Source organism: Caloenas nicobarica, chromosome 20 (assembly GCF_036013445.1).
Source record: "Caloenas nicobarica isolate bCalNic1 chromosome 20, bCalNic1.hap1, whole genome shotgun sequence".
NCBI lineage: Eukaryota > Metazoa > Chordata > Aves > Columbiformes > Columbidae > Caloenas > Caloenas nicobarica.
The window spans coordinates 5,044,589-5,070,916 of record NC_088264.1 but is presented as its reverse complement, the minus strand read 5'-3'; the positions used below and the strand labels follow the sequence as shown (position 1 = coordinate 5,070,916).

The 26,328-nt window shown below is 47.1% G+C and overlaps 2 protein-coding genes across 2 annotated transcripts; one reads left to right on the top strand and one right to left on the bottom strand.

The window, feature by feature from the left end:
• Window positions 1–1,342: 1,342 nt before the first annotated feature.
• On the bottom strand, window positions 1,343–17,701 carry TDRD5 (tudor domain containing 5). Its single transcript, XM_065648903.1, has 12 exons — window positions 17,694–17,701; window positions 16,917–17,155; window positions 15,560–15,988; window positions 14,647–14,774; window positions 11,659–11,879; window positions 10,468–10,674; window positions 9,669–9,735; window positions 8,595–8,795; window positions 7,207–7,365; window positions 5,021–5,155; window positions 2,360–2,576; window positions 1,343–1,536 (listed from the first exon to the last, which is right to left on the bottom strand). Exons 1-12 carry the CDS (start codon window positions 17,699–17,701, stop codon window positions 1,343–1,345), a joined length of 2,205 nt encoding a protein of 734 aa, XP_065504975.1.
• A 1,899-nt stretch (window positions 17,702–19,600) lies between these two features.
• Window positions 19,601–25,704, top strand: NPHS2 (NPHS2 stomatin family member, podocin). Its single transcript, XM_065649077.1, has 8 exons — window positions 19,601–19,877; window positions 21,333–21,436; window positions 22,331–22,403; window positions 22,708–22,790; window positions 23,060–23,263; window positions 23,994–24,049; window positions 24,879–24,957; window positions 25,426–25,704. Exons 1-8 carry the CDS (start codon window positions 19,601–19,603, stop codon window positions 25,702–25,704), a joined length of 1,155 nt encoding a protein of 384 aa, XP_065505149.1.
• Window positions 25,705–26,328: the final 624 nt, after the last annotated feature.

Genomic DNA, 26,328 nt, shown 5'->3' with positions numbered 1-26,328 from the left:
GAGGTGGGGGTCTCCTCAGGACACCCCACCCCAGTTCTCACCTCCCTAAAACCCTAAGGGGACCTCCCCCATTAGCTTTCCATGCAGATGTTTCTTAATGAGCCACAGATTCTCTCTCTCTCTTTACATTTATTTAGCCCTTTTGCATTCAAAAACAACATCCAAATGCTGAAATTACAACAAAATAGTCATAGAATGGTTTGGGTTGGAAGAGAGCTTTAAAGATCATCTTGTCCAACCAAAAAAACATCTTATGCTGAGCTTTTATCCATTCCAATATTAACATTAAACACTATCTGGAGCTTTTTCTAGGTGGTCTGCAGCCAAGGACACCTCTGCCATGTTTGCAGGTGGGCACAGAGCAGCCCTCGAAGCCCCTGAAGACCTGAGGAACAGCCCAGGCACCCTTCTTTCCACCTTGGTATCATCATCAGACTTGCTGAGGGCACACTCAGTCTCTTCATCCAGGTCATCGATGAACAAGGGGAACAAGACTGGACCTAATGCTGACCCCTGCAGAGCCCCACTAACTACAGGCCTCCAACCAGACTTTGCACAGTTGATCACAACCCTCTGAGCTCTGCCATCCAGCCAGTCCATGATCCATCTCACCGTGCATTCATCCAGCCACAACGCTTCAGATGTGTGGCATCCTAGTTCACCAACAGATCAGAGCGTCTTTTTCTTAGGGAAGGAATTTTATTTTTGCAAGTTACCAGCACTACTACAGACTGAGGCCTGAGCTGGGATGTGAAGGTGCTGAGGCACTGGAACAGGCTGCTCAGAGACTGTGGTTGCCCCATCCCTCGAAGTGTTCAAGGTCAAGTTGGATAGGGCTTTGAGCAGCCTGGTCTAGTGAAAGGTGTCCCTGCCCATGGCAGAGGAGTTGGAACAAGAAGGTTCCTTCCAACCCAAACTATTCTTTGATTCTGTACAACCACACCTCTCAACAGGAAGGGCTGTGCAGAGCATCCACCATGTTAAAAATCAGAAACATTTTCCCGCACAATATCAAAACTTCTTGTGCGCCGAGGGAAGGAGGGATAAGTAGCCAGTTTCCCTCTCCTAAACTTAGAGGATACGTAACACAATGTGACACTTAAATGTTCTCCTGAACCATTACATTAAAGGGCAATAAATCAGTACAACAAAACCAAACTCTTTTCCTGAAAGTAAAAAGTAACATTTATCACATGTACTGGGCATAGCTAAAAAGTCAGACTCCAAGTTTTTCAAGGGATTAAACGTTTCTGAAGAAAGAAAACAGCAGCACAGTGACACAGAGGGCCTTTGCTGCTCTAGGCAGCCTTCCTTGGCAGCTGCTCCAGCTTCTCCTCTTGTCTCACACCTTTTTCAGGCTGGGGAGCCACTGGAAGTAGTCACTGGAAGTGGCCAAGCGCGCAGCGGCCACCACCGCAGACAGCCTGGCAGGAGGGACGTACACTTTCTGAGACGGCCCTTGGCCCAGCAGCTCGCTGGCACTGCACAGGCCAGCCGCCAGGCTCCCAGGAAGGTCTGTGTTCATTTTCTCTTCACCTGCATAAGGAGGGACACAGAAAAGAAAGATGGTATCTCCAACTCTAAGAGCTCCAGTTTAGATTGAAAATCCTTTTGCCTGGACCTTACCAGGTAGTGGCAAGAGAACTTTCTACTGCACACCTATTTGATGAGCCCAACACAGTACAATCCAAGAGTCTCTTGCCCTCTCCTCCCAGTTCTCACCTCCATTTCCCTAGATTGGGAAATCAGATGTGAATTGAGTAGCTCCTGTCTGGAGAACTGGGCCTCCCCTCCAGACAGACAAGACAGCTCTGGTCCAAGGCACAAACAGGCGCTGCCTTCCACAAGTCACTTAATGCACCTCATAAATTGGGCAACTCACATACAGGTTTTGTAAATTCTTTCATAATTTGGAAGACGGAAGACAAACACCTACACAGGGACCTTAAAAGGTTTAAAAAAATGCTTTTGTCCCTTACAGTCAGAAGATTGAGACACTCTCAGTATGAAACAAACGCAGGCTAATGTATGGAGTGAAGAAGCAAAGACTTCTGCATGAAAGCAGCAGAAAGTGTAGAACAGACAACAAAAATCAGAGAAATAAATAGCCCTCAATTCATTTGTTCCCATTAAAACATTTACAAATCCATCTTGCTGCACAAAGGTCAAACTAATGCATTGCATCCAGCCATTGATCATTGCCGCATCTCCATCCCACAGAAACACCAACATTTTCATCTGTTCTAGCACAGAAGCAGCACCAGCCCGAGGAAACCCAACAGCAACTGCAAAACCCAGCACAGTCACAGACTGCTCAGCTTTCTGCCATGTTAACTTTTACTGACAAATCTATTCGTACTGTTACGGTTGTCCAGCATAAACGGTATTGCCATAAGTAGAACAGAGGGATGGACAGCTTCATGAAGTTGGATTTCGTTGGAAAATCTTTTTATCTGATCAGGGTCATCTTGGCTCATTTCTGCTGGTTGCTTGGAGTAGATAAAGGAGGTGTGAAAGTCTTCCACTGACTTGAATAAGACAGCAGGCATTGAGGACTCTCCAAGAGAATGAGGTGTCTGTAAATGTATATAAAACACCCAGGAGAGGCTGTGATTAATGCACACTCGGTTCATTAACTGCCCTGATCTTTATTATCTCTCCAAGTCCACAAAGAACTGGAATGTCAGCAAGTGGATAACTTAAAAAAAACCCAAAAACCAAAAACACACACAACACAAAAAAGCCCACCCCAAAACCTAGTTACAACCTTGGCCAAAGGGCAGCTTTTCCTGCACAGCAAGCTGAAAACAGTGACAGGATACAAATCACCATGTCTTAGCAAAGAATTAACAGCTGGCTCATTTCTCAGCAGCCCCACACAGAACAAGCGATGGCAATGACAGAGGGAGTTTCTGCAAGGGAGTGGGAACTGCGTCACAGGAACTCCCTCCACATTTTTGCTTAAGGACACAAATTAAACTCAAGTTTCAAGGATGAAAGTCCATGTCTCAGCCTTAGGCAGCGACCAGAGCCAATGTTTGTATTTGTTAACTCAGTCTGGAGGAGAAAAAGGGTGAAACGACAGGCAAGCAGCAATTCCCCCTGCCCAGCCATAGCTGTTAAAAAATTAGGTGCTTGCTCTCCAGGCTTCTCCTGTTGTCTAGTCAGCAGAAGAAATACATCCGTCTTCAGAAGGGGTGAATCACCATCCAGAGGTGCTTCACCCCTTTGCAAGAGTGTGCTCAGAGGATGAGCCCAGAACAAAACAATTGTTTTTACACAAGCAGTTTTAAGCAGCCTACATGGTTCCCCACAAGGGGACCATGAGGCACCCCTGAAGCAGCAAGCAGAGTTACATGGCCAGGCAGCAGAAATTCAGTGCTGACAGGATGCCAAAACAGAATAATTTGAATGGCAGGCAACACTGGAATCCAATTAACCAACTACTCAGCTTGATACCACCAGCCAACTGAAAAACCCTGCTTAACATGCAGTTAAAAAAAAGTGTTGGGCAAGAAAAATATTCAAAGGTGGTTATTATCTCCTCTTCCCACCCACGCTATGCTTGTTGGGGGACAGGCAGTGTCACTGCCACTCCAGGGCAAAGCAGGAACAGGCAGGGCGCAAGGATGGACACTAGGAATGTCTGTTAGCATTGCAAAAAGCTGGGATGGAAATAATTAAAAAAAAGGAGGCTGTTCAGCTTACAGAAGAGGCAAATGAGACAGGATGCCCCAGAGAGTGCTGTGAGGGGCAGGAAGTAAGGCAGCATTTACTCTTCCTCCCAATTCACACAATTAAGAACACCACCACTGAAAAGGAAAACATGAGCAGTGAAATCTGAAAAGGAGAAAACACCACTTGGTGACACTGCAAGGGCCACAAAACCCTGAAGCCAAGAGATGAGCAGGAACCACAGACAAGAAATCCTTCTATCTGTTCTCAGAAGTCACTGACTGGCACATTTCCCCCACTAACACCTATAGGCATTCCATGAGCTTCCTCAAGATAAATTCTTGTTATTTCTTCTAAAGAGGTCACAGCAAGGGACAGAGATGTTCCCAGGACTTCTCTGATCCTGTTAGGAAACTCCTAGGCTTTGAAACTTGCACAGTTTAAAACTAGCAGGGGATAGTTTAAGTCTGCCCACAAGGACCCTATTTCTATCTACCCACCTGCCTTTGTTTCATCACATCTCATCATGCCTTACCCCTACACTTGCTAACAGAAGGTTTTCTCTTCTCTCAGTCTCTCACGGTCCCTTTTCCCAGCTTGCTTTCTCTCTATTCCTTTTGGGTAACGTCCCCCAGAGACACCGACTCTTCCACCTCTGCTCTAGACTATTTGAGAACCAATTTTTCTGCTAATCCCTCTAAAGCGAGTTGTGTTTCGGCCTCCATCAGTCTCTAGATGTGTAAGGAGCTATTGTTATCCAAAACCTTGTAGTCACACTCCCATTTCCAGCTCTGCAATGCCTTCCATGGCCCAACAAATCCCGAACAACACTAAGTCCCTGCCAAACCCAGAGCAGTGTTTGCAAAATGCCAAGCTGCAGGCTTCGTTAGACTCATCATTAACCACTATTTAAGAAGCAAACTCACAATGCCAGCACCACACAACACCTCAGAGCACAGCACAAAACAAAACCCTCCCAAGCCCACACTCCTAACTCAGGAGGAGGCCTGCGTGATGCAGAGTAGCCCCACAGTAACTCCCAGTAACCCTATGGACTGTGAATGGTGGGGAAGTCAATAAAGAATGGCCAGTTTTGATCTATAAAGTGCTGAAACAGTCTTGTTTCCACAATACCTTGAGCGCTAGTGGATCATCAATACCACCAGAAACAACAGCAAAGTGGAAAATGTATAGCTCTGAGCCCATGCTAACAGCCAGTCGTTATTTCTTTGCCAGCCACTTAAAAAAAAAAAAATACATGTCACATCAATCAATGGGTTATCCAAATAATCTAAAAACAAGAACAACCCCTCTCAACAGCAATAGCTGAGCAAAACGCCCTTACCTTAACCACTGCAGGAATTTCATTTGTATCCTCCTGTGCAAGTTCAGGGTCTTGGTCTGTTCTTGGGACACTCACTTCATGCAAAAGTGGCTGCACATCATCCCATGTCTCCTCCTTAGCAGAGAGGTGCCATTGCTGAGGAGATGGACAAAGCAAGAAAAGGCACAGCTAGTACAGGCAGAAGAAAGCAGGATGCGCTGGGGCAAGTGACAGAGCAATCAGATGATACCACTTGGAGATTAACTGAGTGAGAAATGCAAAGGAGCTTTTCTGTTCTGCTCAGAAGTTTTAACATTTCTATGTAGAAAAGTCTGAGCTACTCGGAAAAGGCAGAAAAAAAGAAAGGACAGGAAACAATGTGAACAAGAAACTGTCACATTAACTTCTGTCCTCCACAGTAAAACTTACCACTTGGGAAGTACAGTTTTATTCAAGCAATGTTTCCTGGTTATTGCTTGCTGCCTTCTGAGAAATTTTACCATGGAGAAGTGTCCTAATGTGGCAGAGCTGACACAACACAGCGTCCAGCCATTTTGCACTTAAGGAGGGTGGAGAAAAAAAAGTCGTTAAACCTGACAAGGCAAATCTAAGGTTGGACAATGCAAAGGGAGTTCCCCACTGCTTAGGAGGAGTTACCAGAATATGCTAGCTAAGCAGTAACACTGTCATATTAGACACATTCCCCTCAGTTCAAAACATTTTGAGTCATTTTCTAACTGCCATTGATGATCATGTTAGTGATGGACCAAGGAAGAGAAGGAAACATTTTGGACAGCTAAACAGAACAGCAGAGAAGGAAATGTTTAAAAGTCTTACACAGAGAGGTATCTAGAGGACTGCAGTTTCCAGAAAAGAATTCTAATAAAACCTTTGAAATCAGACATGACAAAACCTGGATGCATTTACATTCCTCTAGTCTCCAAATCACCAGCTATGTCTGACATTTACACAAATGGATATTGCTACAGTTCGTCACAGTACTCTCCAGATTTTTCCATTAAAAAAAGTCACAAGAAACTCAGATTTGCAGTCCTCACAGTAAATTCTTCCAAATACATACATTAAGATGCTGGTTTGTGTCCTTCAGTTCAGATGATATATTGACAGTGCAAGGCCATTAATATCCAAGATACGTAGCTTATATAGAGTTTCTCTAGCATGGAAAATGCAGTTAAGTCACCAGCGTTACTCTAGCTTTTACTCCTATTGCAGAGTAATGCCAGAAAAATCAGCCTCAGAGCAGGTCCACTGCTGAACACTTCTACACCTGACATTTACTGGAAAGGTGCTTTGGTCCCTGTAATAAAATGTGTCATGAAAATACTACAGTTTAAATTACACAGAAAAGTAGAGAGAGTTACCTGTGGACATAGTTCCTGGTGTTTCTAACAGAACTACAGTAGATTGCCCTCAACACCTGGGTTTTACTCCCTCCTCAACCCCTCGGTTCAGCTGTTTCTCTATCTGTTAAACAGCAAAGGGCTCCTCTTTTAAACGTGCTCTGAAATCAAGATCTGGATATCATTCACCTTTAGAGGTTTTTTGGTTGTTTTTGTTTTGCTTTGGGGTGTTTTGTGGGGTTGGGTTTTTTGTTTGTGTTATTATTTTTTTTTTAATAAAACTGTAGTTGTATCCTTATCCTCTGCAACAAACAAGATTGCAAATCGCCTCTTTTAAGATAATTTTAGAATGTGCAAGACCCTTAATGCAAAGAATACACCAGTAGTTCTTCTGGTCTTTTCCCACATTTACATGATACCCTGACTTATTACACAGCCTTTGCCAAACCCCAGAGATGTGAGAGGAACACACATAATTTCTTGGCTCCTGGGGGTGCAAACCACAAAAGTGTCAAGTCAAACTGATCTTGAGAATCTGGTACTGGTCTGAGTTCTCAGAATCTATTCTCTAACTGAAAAATTATGGTGCAAATGAGAGGTTAGAGAAATCACTGAGCACACAGCCTCCCTGCAGCCTGCACAGGGATCACAGGACAAGCAGCTAGAGACGTATTTATGGTCCATGTATAACTGTTTTTAATGTTATGGTTCTGCTTGCTTTCTATAAAAGCAAAAACACCAAAAAACAACTCCACCAAAAACTTAATGGAACTAAACCAACACAAGTCTAACAATCCCAGGAGCTGATTTCATTGAATGATAGCTACGCCACAGCCAAACTCCCACCTGGTCACACAGCTCATCCCCATCCAGCTTTGAGGTTGCTGTTTCACTATCTGTATCTAGAGATTCCTGCTGCAAGCCAGGGCCTGGCTCCACTGGTTCAGCATTCTGCATTCCGCTGGCCTGAACGTACAAGGCTGAAGGATTCAGTTCCGTGAACCCCTGGGAACAAACAAAAAAGTACAGTCAAGAAAACCATGTTGTCACTACCACGATGAATAAAAAGGATTCAGCAGGTTTCTAATAGGTTCTACGAAGAGGCACACCACCCACAAGTTAGCTTCAAATTCTCGCAGGAATCATCTTACTACAAAAAATCGCCTTCCCTCCCTCCAGCAACAAAATTGCTCTGCAATGCATCTCTCCCCCCAGAATTGCTCATACACATGCAAAAATACAACCACAGAATCTAATCCTGCCAAAGCACACATTCCGCATCTACTGAATAAAACAGATACAAGCACTCCAGGCTGTAAAGCCTGACTTTCTGCCGAGATATAAATCTGTGGCAGCCCATTTCTAAGGGTTTTTGTATCCACACAGTTCTGGGTGAAACTGAGCTGAGACATTCAGATAATGACACAGAGGGGCCTAAATCATAAATGCCCTCTGCACTGGCTTATAACTTGAATGTCTGTCCAAGGCACAACATGCCATCTACCATGGTTGTGTTGTCCAACATGGTACATTTCAGTGGCACGGTAAGAGACGTTTTTAACCAAGACCATTTTCAGAATTCACTTTGTTAATGGCATAACCAATCTTCAATGACTGGAGCAGAGAAGGCCAAAATAAGTCATTTAACTTTTCTGTTCCCCACCGAACTGCTCCAGCCTCTGTGTAACACTACGTCAAGTAAGACACTAAAAATCTAGTCAAGTTGTTCTCATTAATTGTTTGTATGAATCAGGGGCCTCTTCAATTATGGCCAGGAAAACTTTGTGGAATTAAAAATACACAGCCAAATATCTAACACATTTCTTAACAACCTCTCAATTCAGCCTTATGCTGAGAACATCTATAGCTATTTACTCTTCCATATTATTTATATAAGATGTGCACCAGCTTCAGATGAATCTGCAATTCTAGCAAGCTAATCAACTTAAAATCAAAGTCTTCTAATCCACTGTTAGAAGACAGGATGAAAATAATTCTTCTACAAAACCAGATCATCTCTGTTGCACCATCAGACTGCACCTTAACCAAAAAGAAAGCTCTCACCAGAAGACACCATGGTATGCAGTCACAAAATGATAAGTTACAGGAATGCAGGGAATACCAGTTTTGCTTTTCACAAAACTACTTGCTTCAAGCTAAAGATCTTCCCATTACAGGCATCCAACCAATCCTTTCCCTGCCCCTCCTTCAGCAGCACACACGTCCTTCCCAACCTGGGAAGGAACATTCTCTCCACAGACGTCAGCGTATCCCTCATCCCTCAAGACGCAGTGGAAGTAGACATCCTCCTTCGTGGATGTGTCACACAGGAAGAGATGCAAAATGCCGTTCACATATTCATCCACGATGCCCACAAGCAGCTTGGAGTTACACAGCGTCTTGAACAGGAGAGTTGCTGCGCTGGACCATGTACTCTGAAGAAGAAACAAGGATGTAAAGGTACTGCAAACAGATGAACATCCACCACCTGAGACTTTCCCTTGTGGCTACTTGTCAACAAGGCAGTTAAGGCAGGTCAGGCAAGGGACAAACGCAGGAAAGTTGGGCAGACAAGCTTCCCAGCACAGAACTAAATCAAACTACCCCAAAGCCCGCAATGCTAGTTACACTAGGAATGCCCTTTCACCCTAAAGATCTATTTTCAAACACAGTTTGATGGCATTCACCAGTGATTTTATCATAACTGACCCTTGTGGGTAAGAAGCTGCTAAGCCTCACCACAATGAAAATTATGATTCTTTAACCCTAAAAAAAGAGGAAAGATGTTTTTTTAAGATCATGTCTTTAAAACACAGAGGCAGCAACTCATCTCACGTGCTTTTCTTCAGAGATGGTATTTCTCAGGCTTCTTGACCACCACAGAGAAACTTTCTTATGACCTCTAAAATTCTTTGCCTGTGCCAATTGCATCAAACCAACTCACTTAAAGCTCCGTCACAGAAGTATTTTAAACAGAGGGCTGCAGCTACTGAGGCTTCAGAAGGACCCTGCAAAACTACTGGCAGGGGAGGAAACAAGTCTCCTGACTTGCTTAACAGTATCTATCTGTTTCTGCAACAATACAAGCAAGAATACTCTGATGATAACGCAACAGTCAGCAGAAGAGTGATCACTTGCAGAGACTTGCACAGTCACACTCTGCTGAACATAACAGCAGCAATTCTGCTATAAACATCAACGCGACCTGAATTAATCCAAACGTTCGCCCTTATCAGAAGATAAAGCCAACTTCTACTGGATAGCTCTCATACATATGTCAATAAACAAAACAGCACATGAACGCATACCTCCATGGGTTTAACCCATGCCAAGGAACATGGGATGGCCTGAGCAGGAAGTTTCAAGTAGCACCACCTACAATACAAAACAAAAGCTATCACCATTACAGCAAAACCAGAGCAAAGCCAGGCAGAAGAGCAGAACCTCCTCCTCTTCTGGGTTTTAAAATCTGTTTAGGAATAGAGAGGCACATATTGGATTTTGCACTTATGACTAAAACTCAACAGCGGCTTTGGAAAACACTCCATATCCAGAGAATGGGCACAGCAGAAGCAGCAACTGGTCGCTTGTGCCTTCCCTTGCCCAAGCATCTTCCCATCAAAACCTCTTATAATTACAAAGTTACAGGCAGAGACCAATGACTTTTGAACCAAAGAATTCTAATGGTTGGGCACTACTGGAGGGAAATGAGAGTGAAGAAATAAATATGGAAAAACCACCGAATCATAGATGAGAACAAGCACCTCTGACACTGCAAACACATCCCACTTGGACAGGAACCTCATCAAGTTCAACCAAGTCCTGCACTTGGGCAAGAACACCACCACGCACCAGTACATGATGGGGGCCAACCGGTTGGAAAGGTGCATTTTTACCATGAGGGTGGCCAAGCACCGGAATGGGTTGCCCCAAGAGGTCGTGGAATCCCTGCCCTTGGAGACATTCAAAAACTGTCTCAACATGGTTCTGGGCAGCCAGCTCTAGATGGCCCTGCTTGAGCAGGGAGGTTGGATGACATGATCTCCCAGAGTTCTCTTCCAAACTGAACCATTCTGCAATTCTGTCACCCATGTGTAATTTACTTACTTGAGGAATCTCAGCCAAGACTTTCGGACAATTTCGAGGTTTCCGTAATCTGCGTAGAACACCTCTACTTCTTCGTCATTGATCACACGGTGGATGATAACGCGATACCACCATTTTGAGACTGTTACACAGCAAAGCTGTCCAGGACGTACTGCAGACTCAGGCATGATATAACGATCAGAAATAAGTTTATTTGAGTAAAGGTGTCTGCAAAAGATCATAATGAGAAACTGTGCTTGGTGGGATGCAGCAGATAAAGGGAAATATACAGGGCTTCAGAAGAATCCTGATTTCTCAGAGTTCCCATGACACAAATTTTTAGGCATTGTTACCACAGATCCTTTTTATTTCTGTTCTGCCACACAAACTGAAATGTCGATCAAAAATACAAACCTAAACTTTCACCATTGGAATTACAGGGTGTTTCAAAAACACGGACCCAGTTTCAAAGCAGTAACAGGTGTCATCGGGTCCATCTTTTTAAAAAATTCTGTATGTTCTTGAGGTCCAACAAAAAGTTAATTAATAGGGATTAATCAGAGGCTAAATACAGTCGTTCTAGCCATTAATTTTTAACATTACCTTGACATGTCAGTACTTCCTACAAACCAGGTTCTGGAGAACTGGCTTACATGCACAGTATCTCTCTGCAGAGTCTGTAATCACACATACACGAGCCCCAGACACCAAGCATTTAACGGGGCACGCAGTTGGCAGCAACTGTAGCACTGACGTGATGGAATCGGATCCCAAATGCATAAGGTAACCAACGCAAACAAAGGGTTTTGCTTTCAAGTATATGTATGACAAAGGCCTATTACCTGTTGCTTTTTGGTAAGTGTTGGACATGGAAGTGAAAGCCTTAACTAAGGACATGAGCAATAGCAGCACAGACAATAGAGAGGGGTGCAAAGGAACCCTAATGTTCCTTTAACTTTTCCAGGCTTTTAAAGTTTAGGATTGTCTAGGACACAGCCAAACCACGACAAATCACTATTAACCAAACTTATTGCTTGCTGGTGAAAAGGAACGGGCAAGCATTACGAGTAGGTGTTTCAGTACAGTACTGCCATCTCTGATTGAAGTAAACCAGGCAGCAGTGACCAAAACTAACAGCTGGGTGCCCTGTTCCCTAAGCACCGACACACGCACAACGGGTAGTAGTTCTGAATCGGCATAGCATGTTCCTACCTCATCTCAATCATCATATCCTGCAGTTTATCAGATGTTTCCCTGCTGCAGACATGGATGTAGAACTGGCTAGGAGAGACAATGAATTCCACAAAGACTCCCACCAAGCACCTTGTCTCCAGCTGTGGTAAACTGCAAAGGTTTCTGTCCTGAACAGCATCGGGGGGGATTTCTGGAGTCATTATCAACTTGGCTTGTAGGGACTGCTCCAAATCTTGAGGCTACAAAGGGACAAGAGGAAGGTGTCACTAGGATGTCTCATCATGCACTGAACACATGTGACTGGCATGCCCATTAAGGTAAAAAAATAGTTCTGCTTTCCTGGGGACCTGCGAATTACTGAGTATCTGAGAATCCCAACAAATTTTGCAAACTTAGATTAAAACTTTCCCTGTGATAGAAGCAATCATTTTCACACTCTCTCCCCTTCTTCCTTCTTCTCTCCAGTGTAAAGAGAGGTGCAACAAAAATACCTTGCTCATATTCCTGCAAGGAATAAAGGAGAGGAATTGAAGTCATGTCACATATTTAGACAAAAGTATTGAATGGCTATTGCTAAAAAAGCAAAACAAACCAAAACCAATAAAATGCACAAACCAAACACAACCCACCCATTTGTTGGATTTTACCCAAAAGATGCTATTTCTGTGTTCCACGACCATGAAATAGTACATGACTGAGCCAGCAAAACACTACCTGAAAATGATTCAGAGTGTCAGAAGGCATAAATGCACCTCACTTTCACACTAGAGCCATTTCCCAAGGATAACAACAAAGCCTATAAATGCTGTTCTTCGCTCACTCTAGAACGATTTGTAAACGAGTGAGCTGTTAACACATCATTTCACTTGAACTAGTGTGGTTGGGAACCTTAATCAGACATCAGCTACTTTCACTACCTCAAGAGCTTTACTTTGTGCCCACAAAGAGCACTCCTCCAACAATCAGAAGTCAAAATTATTTCAGTTTTACTCATCATGAATATGGTACAAGTTACCACTGCATTATACTGAGGCAATATACAGGGAAATCTGTCTTCCAGCACCAACCCCATTGCTCATGTGGCTATATTCAACTGCAAACAATGGGGTTTTGCAATACTGGCTCATTTAACCATTTTTTAAAGAAGCAGATAAGAGTCTCTCCTTCTGCAGAATAAGCAAGGGCTAATGCCCTTGAATCTCTGTTGAGTTAAAAATTTTCACTAAAGCAATGAGTTATTAAACAGTGAGTTAACATTGAGTTATAGAGCAACTAAGGGAATTCTTGCCTGTGCAGCAGCATCGCCTCTAAAAAATCCTTAGATTTCATGGATTTCCTATAAGAAGTGCCTGTGAATAGCGGTATTTCTAAGGGACGGTTTTACTCCAAAAATGCTCTTCATATCACTGTTAAGGGCACACACAATCTTCATAATCTAGCTCATACATGTAGCAACAGAGATTTCTTTGAAAGATGTAATCATTCACCAAAAAAACCCCAAATTATAAAAAGATAAACTGAAAGAACATACTGTAAAACTAGGCTTACGAGAGGGTTGGTTTGCAGGACCAGCTAACTTCTTGCCCTAGGCTGGACTGGCAGCTGCCAGTGGTGTGGATGACACTTTTCCTTCTGCTCTTGGCAGCGAGAAAAAACTGCTGAGAGCAGCACCTCTAGGTACTTCAGCCTTTTCAGGGCTGTGTGGTTTAAATCAGCCCTTGTCCCTCATTTGTCCCTTATGACGCTTCCACTATTAGTCTCTCGTGACCAGACACTCGGATATTTTGCAGCAGGGTGGGGATCAGGTTGCATCTTTCTCCTCTACCATGCAGCATCCTGATGGACAAGTATTCATTACACACCCGAATTAACACATTCCGATATGCTTTTCTCCTCTTTAGTGTATTTAAAAAAAAAACCCCACAACAAAACACAGTAAGCTGGGTGTTTCATGACAAATACTAGTTGTGCAAACATCTTCTAAGACTTATCCTGCTACGATTTTCAAACAGGTTCCCTGTGTGATACATAAGAACAAAAATCTGGGGCTACCTGGACCATATCCCCCGTTTTTACCTTTCCCACAAGCAGACTTTGTTTGATCCAGGGGAATTCCCTGTGGACTTTGTCGCACCAAACTATAACTTCTTCAAAGGATCAGAACAGCCTGCCAAAAATCTCTTAAAGGGTATGTTTTATGAAATGCCACACAGAGTCCAACCTGCAGTTCCCAGGCTTCTAAGTTCATTAGTGCACAAAACACCAAAATTCCAGAATTCCTAGGACCCTTTCCCTGCCTATGCACACCAAATGTACAGTTGCATACTGCCACAAGACGAGCTTGGCAAATGAAACAACTCTTTATTAGGAGGGTTTTCCTGAGAAAAGGCCTAAAGATGCTCAAAAGGAAAAAAAAAAAAAAAAAAAAGAGCACACAAGCAAATTCTCCCACTCAGGTCTGGCAGTTCAGAGCCTCTGTACTGCTCTGCCCCATCCCTTTCTAAAAATACATTGCTAAACATAGCAAAACAAAAATTTCGAAGTCCAACCAAATAGCAGAGTTGAGACCACAGGAATCAAGGTCTCCAAGGACCCTTCCACAGCTCTGTCCCATAGCTGCTTGACACTTAAGCCCTGCCTACCACAGCAGGGAAAATGCCACAGAACTAGTCTCAGAACAAAGTTATTTAAGTCCAACTACAAGTACGTACCCCAAAAGGTATCACCACTGTTACCAGGGAGCAAGATGATGCATAACTGATCTTGGATGATCTGTAACATAGACCTCGAGACCAGAAAAAGACCTAGTCTGGACAGCATATAAAGCTGTATACCAGGTCAGTGTGAGTCTGGTCACCTCCAGACTCACCTAAAACAGGTACAAAAATTTTTGGAAGCAGCAGTGCATCAACGATACAAACTCGACAGAAACAAAAGCACTAAAAAGATTATCACCTCCTGGATTAAGACATGAAAAAGCTACAGAGCGCTCATCCAGCCACTTACTTGTTTGAGACGATCGCCCAAATCTACTACTTGTGTTTCCACTGGCTCTGACTTCTCTTCTGCTGTCAGGTGGAAGTTCTCTGTCTCACAGATGAGTTCCAATGGAGGCATCCCAACCACAGGTGTTGCTGTAAAGACCATGTGGCTGTTATTCTTTATTTACATATTAAGCAGAAAGAAAAGATATCTGAAAATAAAAGTACTGCTTCCAATTTCCTGGTCTCTTGTAGCATTCACAGTCACCAGATGCATGAAGACTCACTTGAGAGGCATCCTTCACTGTATTAATAAAGTAAAACAAAGCACGCTTGCTCTCGCAAACATGCCAAGGGTTAAATCAATTGCTAGAATGATGCTCAAATGAATTTTGCTCAGACAATTCAGGAATTTGGCAGGAATTGCATGTGATTTCTGCCTTCTCTCATAGTGGTTTTGGGAACACTGAGGACATCTGCAGTCTCTTCTTGTGTGGAACACCATAGCTGTGCCTTTCAGACTAGTACTAAGCCTTCAGTCTCAAAAAGCATATGGGAAAGGCTTTACCAGCCTGCGGAGCAGATGTTCAGGAGATTATGTTAGTTTTGTTTTCTGTTGACTGGAACAATAAGAAACTCCAGTCGCGTACATACATTCAGAAAGTCCGTACTCTGAATGGGCTAAACAACCCTTCTTGCACCTCACACCAAACAAACAGTGGCAAGCTGTAGAAAACTTCCAGTTAAGCTCTCTGCTACCAAGACAACTCCCTTGAGACAGCTGCTTCTCCAGCACCCCACAGTCCTTATGTGCTAAAAACCGGAGGAACTGGGACTACTACAGCAACTGGAAATGCAGCAACATCCACTTGCAACACAGCTGCTTGGCCACAGCACTTAGAGCTACGTGCTTTCAGTTAAATAACACACCACCTCACCTTGAGACACTTCTTCCCACACCTTATCTTGCGGCACCTCTTTCTTCTCTATCTCACTTGCCAGGCACTTCTTCAGGGTCAGCAAGGAACCTGCTCTCGTCTGCTCCACCGCAATGATATCGGACACACTTCTGAGGACTTCAGACATGGAGGAAAATCCGTATTTCGTGTACTGGAACGCTCGGCCAAAGCGTTTGGAGAAAGCCTGATCGAATTCCAAGAGCAGAAGCGGTGAGGAACTCAGCAGATCCTGCAGCTCAGCCTTCACTGTTGCTGGCAGGACGGGAGCTCTGCCCTTCCAAGGGAAACTCTGCGGATTCTTTGAGGGAGAAGCAGCATCCGCCTTCACAACAGCATTCTTCCGTGCTTTAGCACTTTTCTGTCTGGCAACCAGTTTGGCAATTCCTTTGGTAGCCTCATCTGCAATGGCTACAACCGAAATAAATAAACTATTAGACTACCAAAACATAAAAGCTCTACACAAGCAAAGCTCTTCCTCCCCTCACCCTGTTCAGAAACAGGTGTCTCTTTCAAAAGCAATCACACTAAACTGTGGCCGACTTCCAGCAAGGCAACTGCTTTTCCTCTCCCTTTGCAAAGTGCACTGAACCAGATTTAACAGCCAACAACCAATCTGCACCCTCATCCCTATAAACCCAGATCCAGGTAGGAAGGTAGGTCAAATTCTTGGATATGGGATCACAACAGGAAACCCAGCTGCTGCAAGTTCTGCTGGGAAAACAGTAAATGGCCCACTGCTCCCACCTGCCCAGGCATGGTCTCCCTCAAGAGCAGCCCAAGTATCTTCCATGCTTTTAAACAACTTTTTCTTGTCTTACTGTACCACTCTTAAAAAAAATTTACATCATTTCACCCTTCCCAATCAACCCTTTGCAGCTACCGTTTGTTTCCACAGCTCTTCCCCAAAGAAAAGGAAAATGAAAAAAGTTCTTTGATACAGACTAAACTTCCCATGGGGTCAGGTAGAGAAATATTTACAGCTTCTCCTGAGAGGCCCCATCCCCAGTTTTGGCTCCTGCTGTAGTCTGCCTTTATATGAAAAGTGATGCTTACCCGTCCTAGTGTATCCATAAGAAATGTTACTTCAGCTTCTAAACTAAGTGCATTAAAAAAATGTACAAAAATAAGTAAAAACCTGTGTGATTTTTCAGGACGAAAGCATGGAAAAGCATTAAAAGGCAGATCAAAATACAGGAAGAAACACCAAAGACAAAAAATTAAACAGAGCTATATGAGAAAAGGAATAACAGAGATATGTGACCAAAAGCTCCAAGAATTCAACCTGCACATCCCCACTTTGTTCCAAACAACTATCCATAAGGAAACAAACCCTCACCTTTGAGGATAAAAGTGCCTTTCTCGTAAGGACAGACTCTGACAACTTCTGGCATGTCTGCCACCAGCTCCAAGGTGGACTGGAAGCCCAGGTCACGCAGAGGAAGAGGTCTGCCGATCATGGCCACGTACTCCTGCTCCAGTTGTGCTGGGGTCAAGCCCTCCTTGGCAGCCATCAGCAAAGATCTCAGCTCCTTCTTCAGCATCTCCATCAGCTGTGGCTGCTTCGACCCGTCCGTGCTAGAGGGGAAACAAAGGCAAGATGGAAACAACCTGTACCCCAGCTGCTCAAATACAGGCGGAGAGACTTTTTAACACTTAGAAGAGGGAAGTTTGCGGGGGGGGAAAGGGCAGAAGAACAGGTTCACCAACAGCTGCTACCCACCACCCCCTGTATGTCCTCGCCTGCGCCCCTGGAGCTGCCACCTTGGCCACCCGCTGTCCCAGCCGGGATCACGGCTCCTCCTGCACTCCCTGCCCGGCCCCACGGGCTCACAGCCCATACACACTGCACCCCCAGAGTCCCGAGCACCCCTAAACCCCTCCACAAACCCTGCCGCTCCACCAGACTGCTACCCAGGGATCCCCTCACAGCCACCCCTGCGCCCCCAAACCTGGCCCTGAGGATTCCCCGCTCCGCATACGGAGCCACCATCCCCTGAAGAGACCCCTGTGCTCCTCAACCACAGCCTGGTGACCCCACACAGAAGCCCCGGGTGGGGGGCGGGTCACAGAGGCCCCAGGGGTCACAGAGGCCTCGCCCCCCGCCTCCTCTCACCCCGCCATCGCTCCACAGCGCCTGCGCGCGCCCTTTCCCGCGCTTATGAGGGCGCGAGGGCGGGGCGGCGCGCTGCTCCGCCCCCCCCGGCAGCGAGGGCGCCCCCGCGCGGACCGGGGGGGCGATGGCGGCGGCCGCGGGTCCGCCGGGGGCCGGTGTGGCCGGAGCGGGGCTGGTGCCGCCGCCTCCCCCGCCGAGTTACAGCGTTAGGGTGTGTTTTCCCCTCGGACAGCGAAAGTTAGTGCACTGCCACAGAGTCGCGGACAAAAAAAAAAAAAAAAAAAAAAAAAAAAGGAGCGATTCATTTAAAGCGACATTCTTTAAAGGTTGTGAATCCGCCTCTGGAAGCGTCTCCGCTGTCCCAAGGGAGTGGCCAAAAACACCCCACGGGGGCAAAGGAGTCAGGACCTGCTGGTCAAACTGGGCGTCAGACAAAACTGGAAAGTTTCGGGTTTGCCGGTGTTCGCTGTCCCGCGGTGCTTGGGACAAGGGATCGGCCCAATCTGGCTGCCCGGCCAGAACCAGAGCTGAGCTGCCGTTCCCGGCTGAAACCACCACCGGCCCTTCCAGCAGCCGGAGAACATCCCCCCTGCCCCACGCTGCCCAAGGGAGATAAACAAAGTGAAAAATGTCTCTGGAGCACTTCCAGAGCAAACACAGACGCTGTGTGGGTTTATTAATTACACTCCATTTCCGCCCAACTTTTCTCCTCTGCCATCAGCCCCCTCCATCCGTCGCCTCCCCGTGACCCGCTGACAAAGCACCCAGCACGGCGGAGCAGGGAAAGGAGGGAGCTGCTGCTCCTGCCCTCCCTGCCTGCAATATCCTGACTCCCTGCAAGCCACGAGTCTCCAATAAAACAGGAATCTGCGAAAAAAAACAAGAGCGGCACCTCCCCAGCCAGCTTCCCAGCTCCATCCAGCTGCTCCTGCACACCAGACTGGGCGTCCCTGAGCTCAGCGCGGCCCCGTTGACAGGGAGGCGACAGCTTTATGTCCCAGCCTCGTCTTGCTGAGTATGATTCCTAGCCAGGAGCAGGTTTCTTGAACACGGCCAGAGGCTTTAAAACACTTAAAAGTGTTTCTTGCAGAGGTTTCTGCAGCTGTTACCACAGGCTGTGCAGCAGGAAAAGAAAAAGCTGCTAAGTTTGCTCCTGCTGTGGAAAACTAAGGAGGCGTTTAGGCACAAGCTCTTTTTGCAGTTTAGAAGACAGTTACGATAGTTCTAACCCTGCAATGGCCTCCACATTTTGCACTCATTCAGGAAAGTCCTGGACCAGCTGATGTCCTGCCTTGCTAAAATGTGAGGTGACCCTAGAGAGAGGGAGTTTGCTGTCAACATCCCACCATTGTGCCAGACAAAGGGTTTCTGGACAGCAGACCAGTGTGAGATGCTATTCACCCAGCCATTCTCTGCAACACCCCCTCCAAACACTCCTGAGCTAAGCCACTGGTCTCACCAGTAAAGGTTTTTCACCCTGATGCTTATTGTTCTGGGCCGCTCTCACCATTTGAGGACTTTGGAGCCACGTGTCTGATGGTTATTTTTAGGTTGCTTTTCAACATCGTTGCAGAAAACAGCTACCCAAAATCATGCGAGTGCTTCTGGTTGTATTTTATTTCCAAAGGCGGGAAGATACAAAGAGGTTGTCCTCCTGGAGTCCACCCCGTCCAGGTCTAACCTTCCTTCCCATCTCCACAGCAGTGTGTGATGGGAGCAGAGCAGCTGGGAACCAGCTTGCTCACTTCGCTGTCCATTACGTCTGACAAGCCCGTGATGAATTTGAAACAAGCCTCCTTGATCTGACACCTCCCCTTCTCTCCTCCCCGGCTGGGTTTTCCTGCCTGCAGCAATAAATTCAAGCACAAATTCATTTTACTCCCACAGCTGCGTGCTCCTTAGCACAGATGAGGATGGATAAGAGGTCTCGGAGCAATTCCAGGGAGTCTCGTAAGAGACACAGAGAGTCGCCAGGTACACAGGGCAAACGGGAAAAGAGGGAGAGCAGCAGAGAAGCTGGCAAAAGAAGGGGAGACACAAAGCAGGAGAAAGCAAAGGAGATCAAGAGCACCGCAGGGACCGATGGTAGGGTGCACACATCCACGGTGGTGGACGTAGATGACGTGATATCTGACGAAGAGATGGAGGCGATGGCGTTGCTGGACAGCGAGCAGCAAGAGGAAGGTATGGCTTATAGAAGGGAAGGGGCTGGAAAGCTGTGGGTTGGTTGACCTTGTGTGGTTGCAGCGTGATTCTGCTCTCTGCACGGTGAGTGTCACCAGCCCCACCTTGCACAGACATGTAGTTATCTTCAGGACAGGATAGGGGAGACTCCAGCCAGCCTCCCAGCCAGCTTCTGCAGTCAGTCCCGGCTCATCAGCACAGCCTGGCACAGGAACGAACTCCACGACGAGCAGTTAATCCCCAGCATCCTTCACGCATCAGCTCACTGCTCCCCTGTTCTGTTCACGCTCTACTCTGCTGCGTTTCTCCCTTGCCCTTCTTCAGGTGGATGGAGTTTTATTTGGCGAGATGGCTGGGCCTCTTTGTACCCAGCGTCACCACAGATGCTCTGTTACAGGATGCGTATTACAGGAGCCCGTGTCACTCGTCTGCTCCCACACCGGCAGTTCTGCTGCCCTAGAGTGACACAAAGCTTCAGACTCGCTCCTGTCTCTCTGGGAACTGATTTTTCACAGCTGCCTCTTTCTGCCTGGAGTAGAAGAGTCCCAGCTAGCAAGCAGTGCTGTCGTGGTAGAGTCATCATACAGTTTTTTGGGATCTGAACCTCCCTCAGAACCCGGTGACTCTGCAGAAAGCTCCGAAAGCAAAGGGGCAGGGATGGAAGGGCTAGAAGGGATCCAAAACAGGAGGGATGCAGGGATGCCAGCTTCACTGCTGGAAAACATAGTCCCTCCTCTGGGTCTAGGTACACCCAGGAGTAATCTAAGTATTTTCATGCCATACCTGCAGATTTTCCCTCAGGCAGGAGCCCTACAAAGGGCAGCCAGATCAAGATGACCCACACCCGCTTTGGGGAGATGTAGAAGGTAATATTCATCCGGGACTGGCCCCCCCAGTCAGCCTCCAGCACCTTGGTGTGACTGCTGTGGAGCACAGCGACATTTCAGCAGCACCAGCAGCTTGGTCCCGCTGCATTAGGGAGCTGGGATGCCACCAAAATCCTGTTCCAAAAGGACCTGAGACACTCCGATAGGGAAGAGTGCTTCAGGCTGTACATGTTGAAAGCTACCTGTTATTTTAAATCTTTCTCTTTGCCATTAGCTTATCCCTACAGATAAGCATTTGGGATTCCATCTCAGCCAGCAAGCTGCTCATTCCAAGCCTTTCAATGCAAGTTGGTAGCCACAGAGCCTTCAAGCTAAAGGCTGCTCTTTAGTCAGGGCGCTATGGAGAAGCACGGCCCAATTTCTGCCAGTAAAGCAGAGACAAAACCTGTCAGTCCTTCCTGGCAGCTCCTGTATTCGTTAACACAGCTCCGGAGAGAGCCAAATGGTTCACAGGCACCCAGTTTAGGCAAAGAACAACACTGAAGCTGATCCGTGCAGGTGCTCGTCGGGCCATCAGTATTTTGGGAGCAGTCCTCTCCTAACACGGTCATGTTGGATTTCTCCGTAGGTGTAAAGTCTCCAGGTCTGGGCGTCTGTGAGTGGCTTCTGACCATCTTATCTTTCATGTTCATCATAATGACGTTCCCCATTTCTGTCTGGTTCTGCATGAAGGTGAGAATAGTCATGGGCCCTCTCTATGTTTGGGATTCAGTGTCTGATGTAACTCACTAGTTCAGCATGTGTCAGACATGAGCATAAAGTTTTTTTGGTGTAAGGCTCTATTTACACTTCTTCAACTCTCGGTTAATTTTTACTTATCCTTTATCATATGTTACTGCACCAGAGGGCCGCACAGGGATCCAGCCACTACCTATCAAATACTCCTGCTTCAATATCAGCAGGCAAGGGCTTAGGTTTCTCTTTTTTAAAAACAAATTGCAGGTCTGTTCACTTTCAAACATAACCTTCAGCCTACCCAACCCAGAGATGGCTGCATAGCAGCAGCAGGGTAAATAAGTTTTGAATCAGAAATTTTAAGAGAGATTTATCTCTCAGTTAATAGCAGACTTTCCCCTTTTCCTCCCCTTTTCTCAGATTTCTAGCACGGCTACAAGTAGGCATATTTTGATTCCCACTTCTCAGGAAATTTCGCGTGCATCTTGTTCTCAATGAGAGGATCAGTATTATGGCTCAGAGCTTACGCATGTGAGCACACACACACCCGGTTCCCTTGGAGGCCAACAACCAACAGGTAAAATTTTAGCTCGGAGCGTTCAAGTGTGGCCAGGCTATAAGGAAAGAGAACGCTGGCCTCATCCTGGGAAACCCTGGGCAGCTCTAACACGGGCTGCTCTCACCAAGCTGCTCTGACACTGCTCACGCAAAAGCCAGCCAGCACTTTTGGGCCAGGTTCTCTGTGGGCGTAGAGGGATCCAGTGACAGGTGACCCCACTAGCTCACACCTACCGAAATCCTCCCTTTGCAGGGCTTTCCCAGGACAGACATCCTCCCATTTCCCCAGTCCTACACCTTCCTCTCCAGCCTAACTTTAGTTTCCCTCTGCAGGTGGTGCGGGAGTACGAGAGAGCCATCGTTTTCCGACTTGGGCGTCTTCTCCCTGGCAGAGCCAGAGGGCCAGGTAAGGTGTTTACTGAACCCCCCCCAGCCACGTGTCTCCTCTTCGTTGTGCTCTACCAAAACTCACGTGCTGGTGCCCTTCGAGCAGGCACAGCCAGACAGGAGATGGGATGCCTTTGCTCCCTTCCTCTTAGGGCCAGTAGCTCCTAATGGCTTTTCCCATCACAGAAACAGCCTCAGAATTTGTGCCTGTGTATTGCTCTTCCTTTGTAGTTCTGTACGCCAAACCCTCCCCTGTCCCCCAGAGCAAGAGGCAATTTCTTTGGTTCTGATGAACACCAGCTGCCTTTCTCTTCCTCCCACAGGCCTTTTCTTTTTCCTTCCCTGTCTGGACACATACCACAAGGTAGACCTTCGCCTCAAAACCCTAGAGATCCCGTTCCATCAGGTATGGCTGACACTTTCTATATTAATTTTTGGGTCTCTTCATCATTACTTCTCCCTGTGACCGGTCGTGTGCTTGATGACAGCCCTGATTTTGCCTTGATGTTAAGCAAGCAGCTTATGCTTACGATAGTGATTCTGGTCCCAGGTCACACAAGACCAATCCATTAGCCATAAGATACTGTTTGGCATTGCTGGCTCTCAGGATCTTGCTACAGATCTTACCTCAGAACTGCAAAAACAGCTGCATCTCCCCTAATGTCTTCTGCTTAGGTGGTGACCAAAGACATGGTTACCTTGGAGATAGATGCCGTCTGCTACTACCGTTTGGAGAACGCCCCTCTTCTCCTCACCACCCTGACCAGCATCTCCAGCGCCATTCAGCTGCTGGTGCAGACCACCACAAAGCGCCTCCTGGCACATCGAGCCTTCTCTGAACTTCTCTTGGAGAGGAAGAGCATCAGCCAGGAGATAAAGGTGCTTCCAGAGGGGGGAGACAGCAGAGCAAGGGGTGAACTGAGGCTCCACAAAGCAGCCCAGGTGATCAGTCCCTCAAATCACAGACACTGTTTTGGAGAAGGGTACAATAACATGTGTCTCCTTCACAGAAAAATGAGAGATTTATCTTCTGGGGGTTTTTTTGACTTGCCTCACTTTAGGGGAAGGATATACAGTGTGGGCCACACAGGTGGCAATGTTGAGTAGCAGACAGTATGGTGTGTGGGGCATGAAAGAAGCACTTAGAGGTGCTTCATCAGTGCTTTGTGATACCCCAGCTTCAGTACTTACCCCAGAGAGGAGATTCTCATAAGAAATTTATTCTGCAGCCTGAATGAGCTGCCATAAACCCAAAATGCATGGGATCTCCAGCAGCAGGCCTTTGTACGTGTGTCATGGCCACATGATGATACCAGTCAGGAACTGAATGTTTCCTATTGAACGGAATTGTTTCCACACTTGAACCAGTATGGACTAGTCAAATCATGCTAAACCCATGGAGCAGACACAAATCAGAAGTACAGTGAGGGAAGTAATTTTATTTCTGAGGGGCTTCGCACAATAGCACACAAAAAACTAATAAATCTTCCTTACAGTCCTGCAGTTAACTGCCTTGAATTAATGTCCTTGTGCTGTCTTACGGCTTGTAAGGGGCACAGGGCAGGGCCAGTGTTCTCCCCATGCTGTAAACAAATGATCTTCTTCACAGGTGGCTTTGGATGCGGTCACAGGCTGCTGGGGGATCAAAGTGGAGAGAACAGAAATGTAGGTAGGACGCAGTGGTCTTGTAGGTAGGACTTCCCCTGGTTCTTTGCAAGTACCTGTCCTGCTCACTGCTGCCTGCTTTGCCTCTGGCTCTCTCTCTCTCTGGCTATTCTGCAGAAGGCAGAGCTTTTGCCCTCCTGCTTTCCCTACCTCTTTCAGCCTCTGCGTCATGTAAAACTTCCACATATGAAGACTCTGCTTGCTCCTGCACTGACATCCAGGGCAGGATCCTTGGCTGGGATCTCATCACCATTCCACCGCTGCTGCAGGCAGAGTTTCCACCTGCTTCTGGTAGCCCAAGAGTCGCAGCAGGCACCAAACACTGTGTCCCACTCCAGATCAAAGGCTCCAGGGTCTTGGCACTGGTTGGGATGGGCTCATCACTCAGAAGCCCATGCAGAAAGGTGGGATGTGCTCATCACACAGAGGGCTGTGAAGGAGAGAGCCAAGCGGTGAATGAGCAAATCCATGAACAGAAGGAAATCCCTGTGCCTGTCTTAAGAGCAGTCTCCCAGGGGATTCTCTGCTGTCTCACAAAGAGTGAGCTTAGACTTCAAGCCTCAGAGGCACACAGAGAAGCTGTCACTTTGCTGCCTAGTGATCATGCAAGCCTGGTCTTTAGAAAACCAGGCTGGAAAAGAAGGATGGGAGTGGAGGTAGAAGGCTAAAGTGAAACACACAAAGAGGGACACCCAGGCAACAAAGAACACAAGTGGTCTGCTCTGCAGAGACTGACTGATAAGCCCATTCCAAGGCTCAGACTGACCACCCAGTGCTGCCAGAAGAGCCTAGAGCCCAGCTAATCCCTGTGCCTTTCTTTTTACTGCAGCAACAACGTGCAGCTGCCTGCTGAAGTCCGGCAGTCCCTGGCCGTGGAAGCAGAGGCCCAGAGACAAGCCAAAGTGCGGGTATGCCAACCCTGAATACCTCCCTTCTCTTCCAAAGCATCCCTCCTTCCTTTCCCACTCCTGGTTTGAGGTCCCTGGGGAGTGCCACACAAGGGTACAGCTCTGGGAAGACACATCTCCTTTAATTCCTGTTCAAGAGCTGTGTCTAGCAAGGGAACGTGCAGCAGGAATCTGAGCCAGCCCAGTGGAGTGTCAGATCTAGTACCTGGCCTACAGGTAGGACAGAAGGACACAGAAGAAGTCTGGGGTTATCCCCAGGCCCACAGTGATCCCCACGGCTAACGTTGGTGTCCAGCACTCCTCCCACAAGCCTAGCCTGGAGGCTGCTCTCTCCCACGATCTTCAGACAGCAAGAATATTATCATCACACTGGCCCTGGGAATTTCATGGTGGCAACCTCCATCTGTAATTAACAGTTCATGCCCCCTTACTCCCAGCCTCACAGAAACCTTCTTTGTTCTTTGGTAGGTGATCGCTGCTGAGGGGGAAAAGGCAGCATCCGAGTCCCTGCGGATGGCAGCTGAGATTCTGTCCAGTGCCCCTGCCGCTGCTCAGCTCCGTTACCTCCATGCTCTGCATTCCCTCACTGCAGAGAGACCTGCTGCTTTCATCTTGCCCTTGCCTCTGGATGCCATGAACCTGGTCTCTTCAGCTACTCAGAGTCCTCCAGCGGTGAGCAGCCTCCTCACAGACACCACAAAGCGCCCAGAAAGCCCGAAAGACAAGAAGGACTCACCCATGCTCTAAGAGCTGTCCCAGAAATAGTTGCCATATTACCTCTGGTCAGTCCTGCTCAGAGAGGAGCAAGAAGGGAGCCCACCAGCAGGTCCCGGAGCAGAAGAGAAGGCAGCCAAGGCCTGTAATATAAAGTGGATTGTACATGGAAGACGACTCTTGCTTGTTTTGGAAAGAGAGAAATACAGAGCACAAGGAGCAGGGATGGCATGTGTGTGAGCAGGGGGTTGAGGGGAGAGGGGTGTCCTCCCTTCACAGGGCCAGATGCACCCTGACACCCTGAGGGCTGGCCTTGGGGACCGCTCCATCCTGCCCCGCCACCTCGGCAGGAAGGACAGACTAGCCCCCGTGTGCTTAAATGCCCCCGTCCCCAAACTGAACAGCAGGGCAGGTGGGGTGCGAGCCCAGCAGTCGGTGGGGGAACAGAAAGGGGCTCAGCAACGAGGTTCTACAACAAGGGAACGAGCTGGGTCCTATGTCTCATAGCATATCTTCCTGGATATATGATTGCGGTCACCACCCACGCACACAGCCAAGGTGTTTAGCCCTGGTTCTGAAATAGGAGGAAAAAGAAGAGCAGGGAAGGGCAGGCAGCCTCTCTGGCTGTGTAAAGGGCAGGCTGTGCTGCTGCTCGCT

What these genes read in the sequence shown, in the direction of transcription:
- TDRD5 (XM_065648903.1), bottom strand. An exon ending in GGGATGAGCTGTGTGACCAG is followed by an intron (nt 5,156 to 7,206) that starts GTGGGAGTTTGG and finishes CCATCTCCTCAG; the next exon opens with CAATGGCACCTCTCTGCTAA. An exon ending in AAATTCCTGCAGTGGTTAAG is followed by an intron (nt 2,577 to 5,020) that starts GTAAGGGCGTTT and finishes ATACATTTACAG; the next exon opens with ACACCTCATTCTCTTGGAGA.
- NPHS2 (XM_065649077.1), top strand. Translation starts at nt 19,601, where the DNA reads ATGAGGATGGATAAGAGGTCTCGGAGCAATTCCAGGGAGTCTCGTAAG. An exon ending in TAGAGATCCCGTTCCATCAG is followed by an intron (nt 22,791 to 23,059) that starts GTATGGCTGACA and finishes TCTTCTGCTTAG; the next exon opens with GTGGTGACCAAAGACATGGT. An exon ending in AAAGTGGAGAGAACAGAAAT is followed by an intron (nt 24,050 to 24,878) that starts GTAGGTAGGACG and finishes TTTTTACTGCAG; the next exon opens with CAACAACGTGCAGCTGCCTG.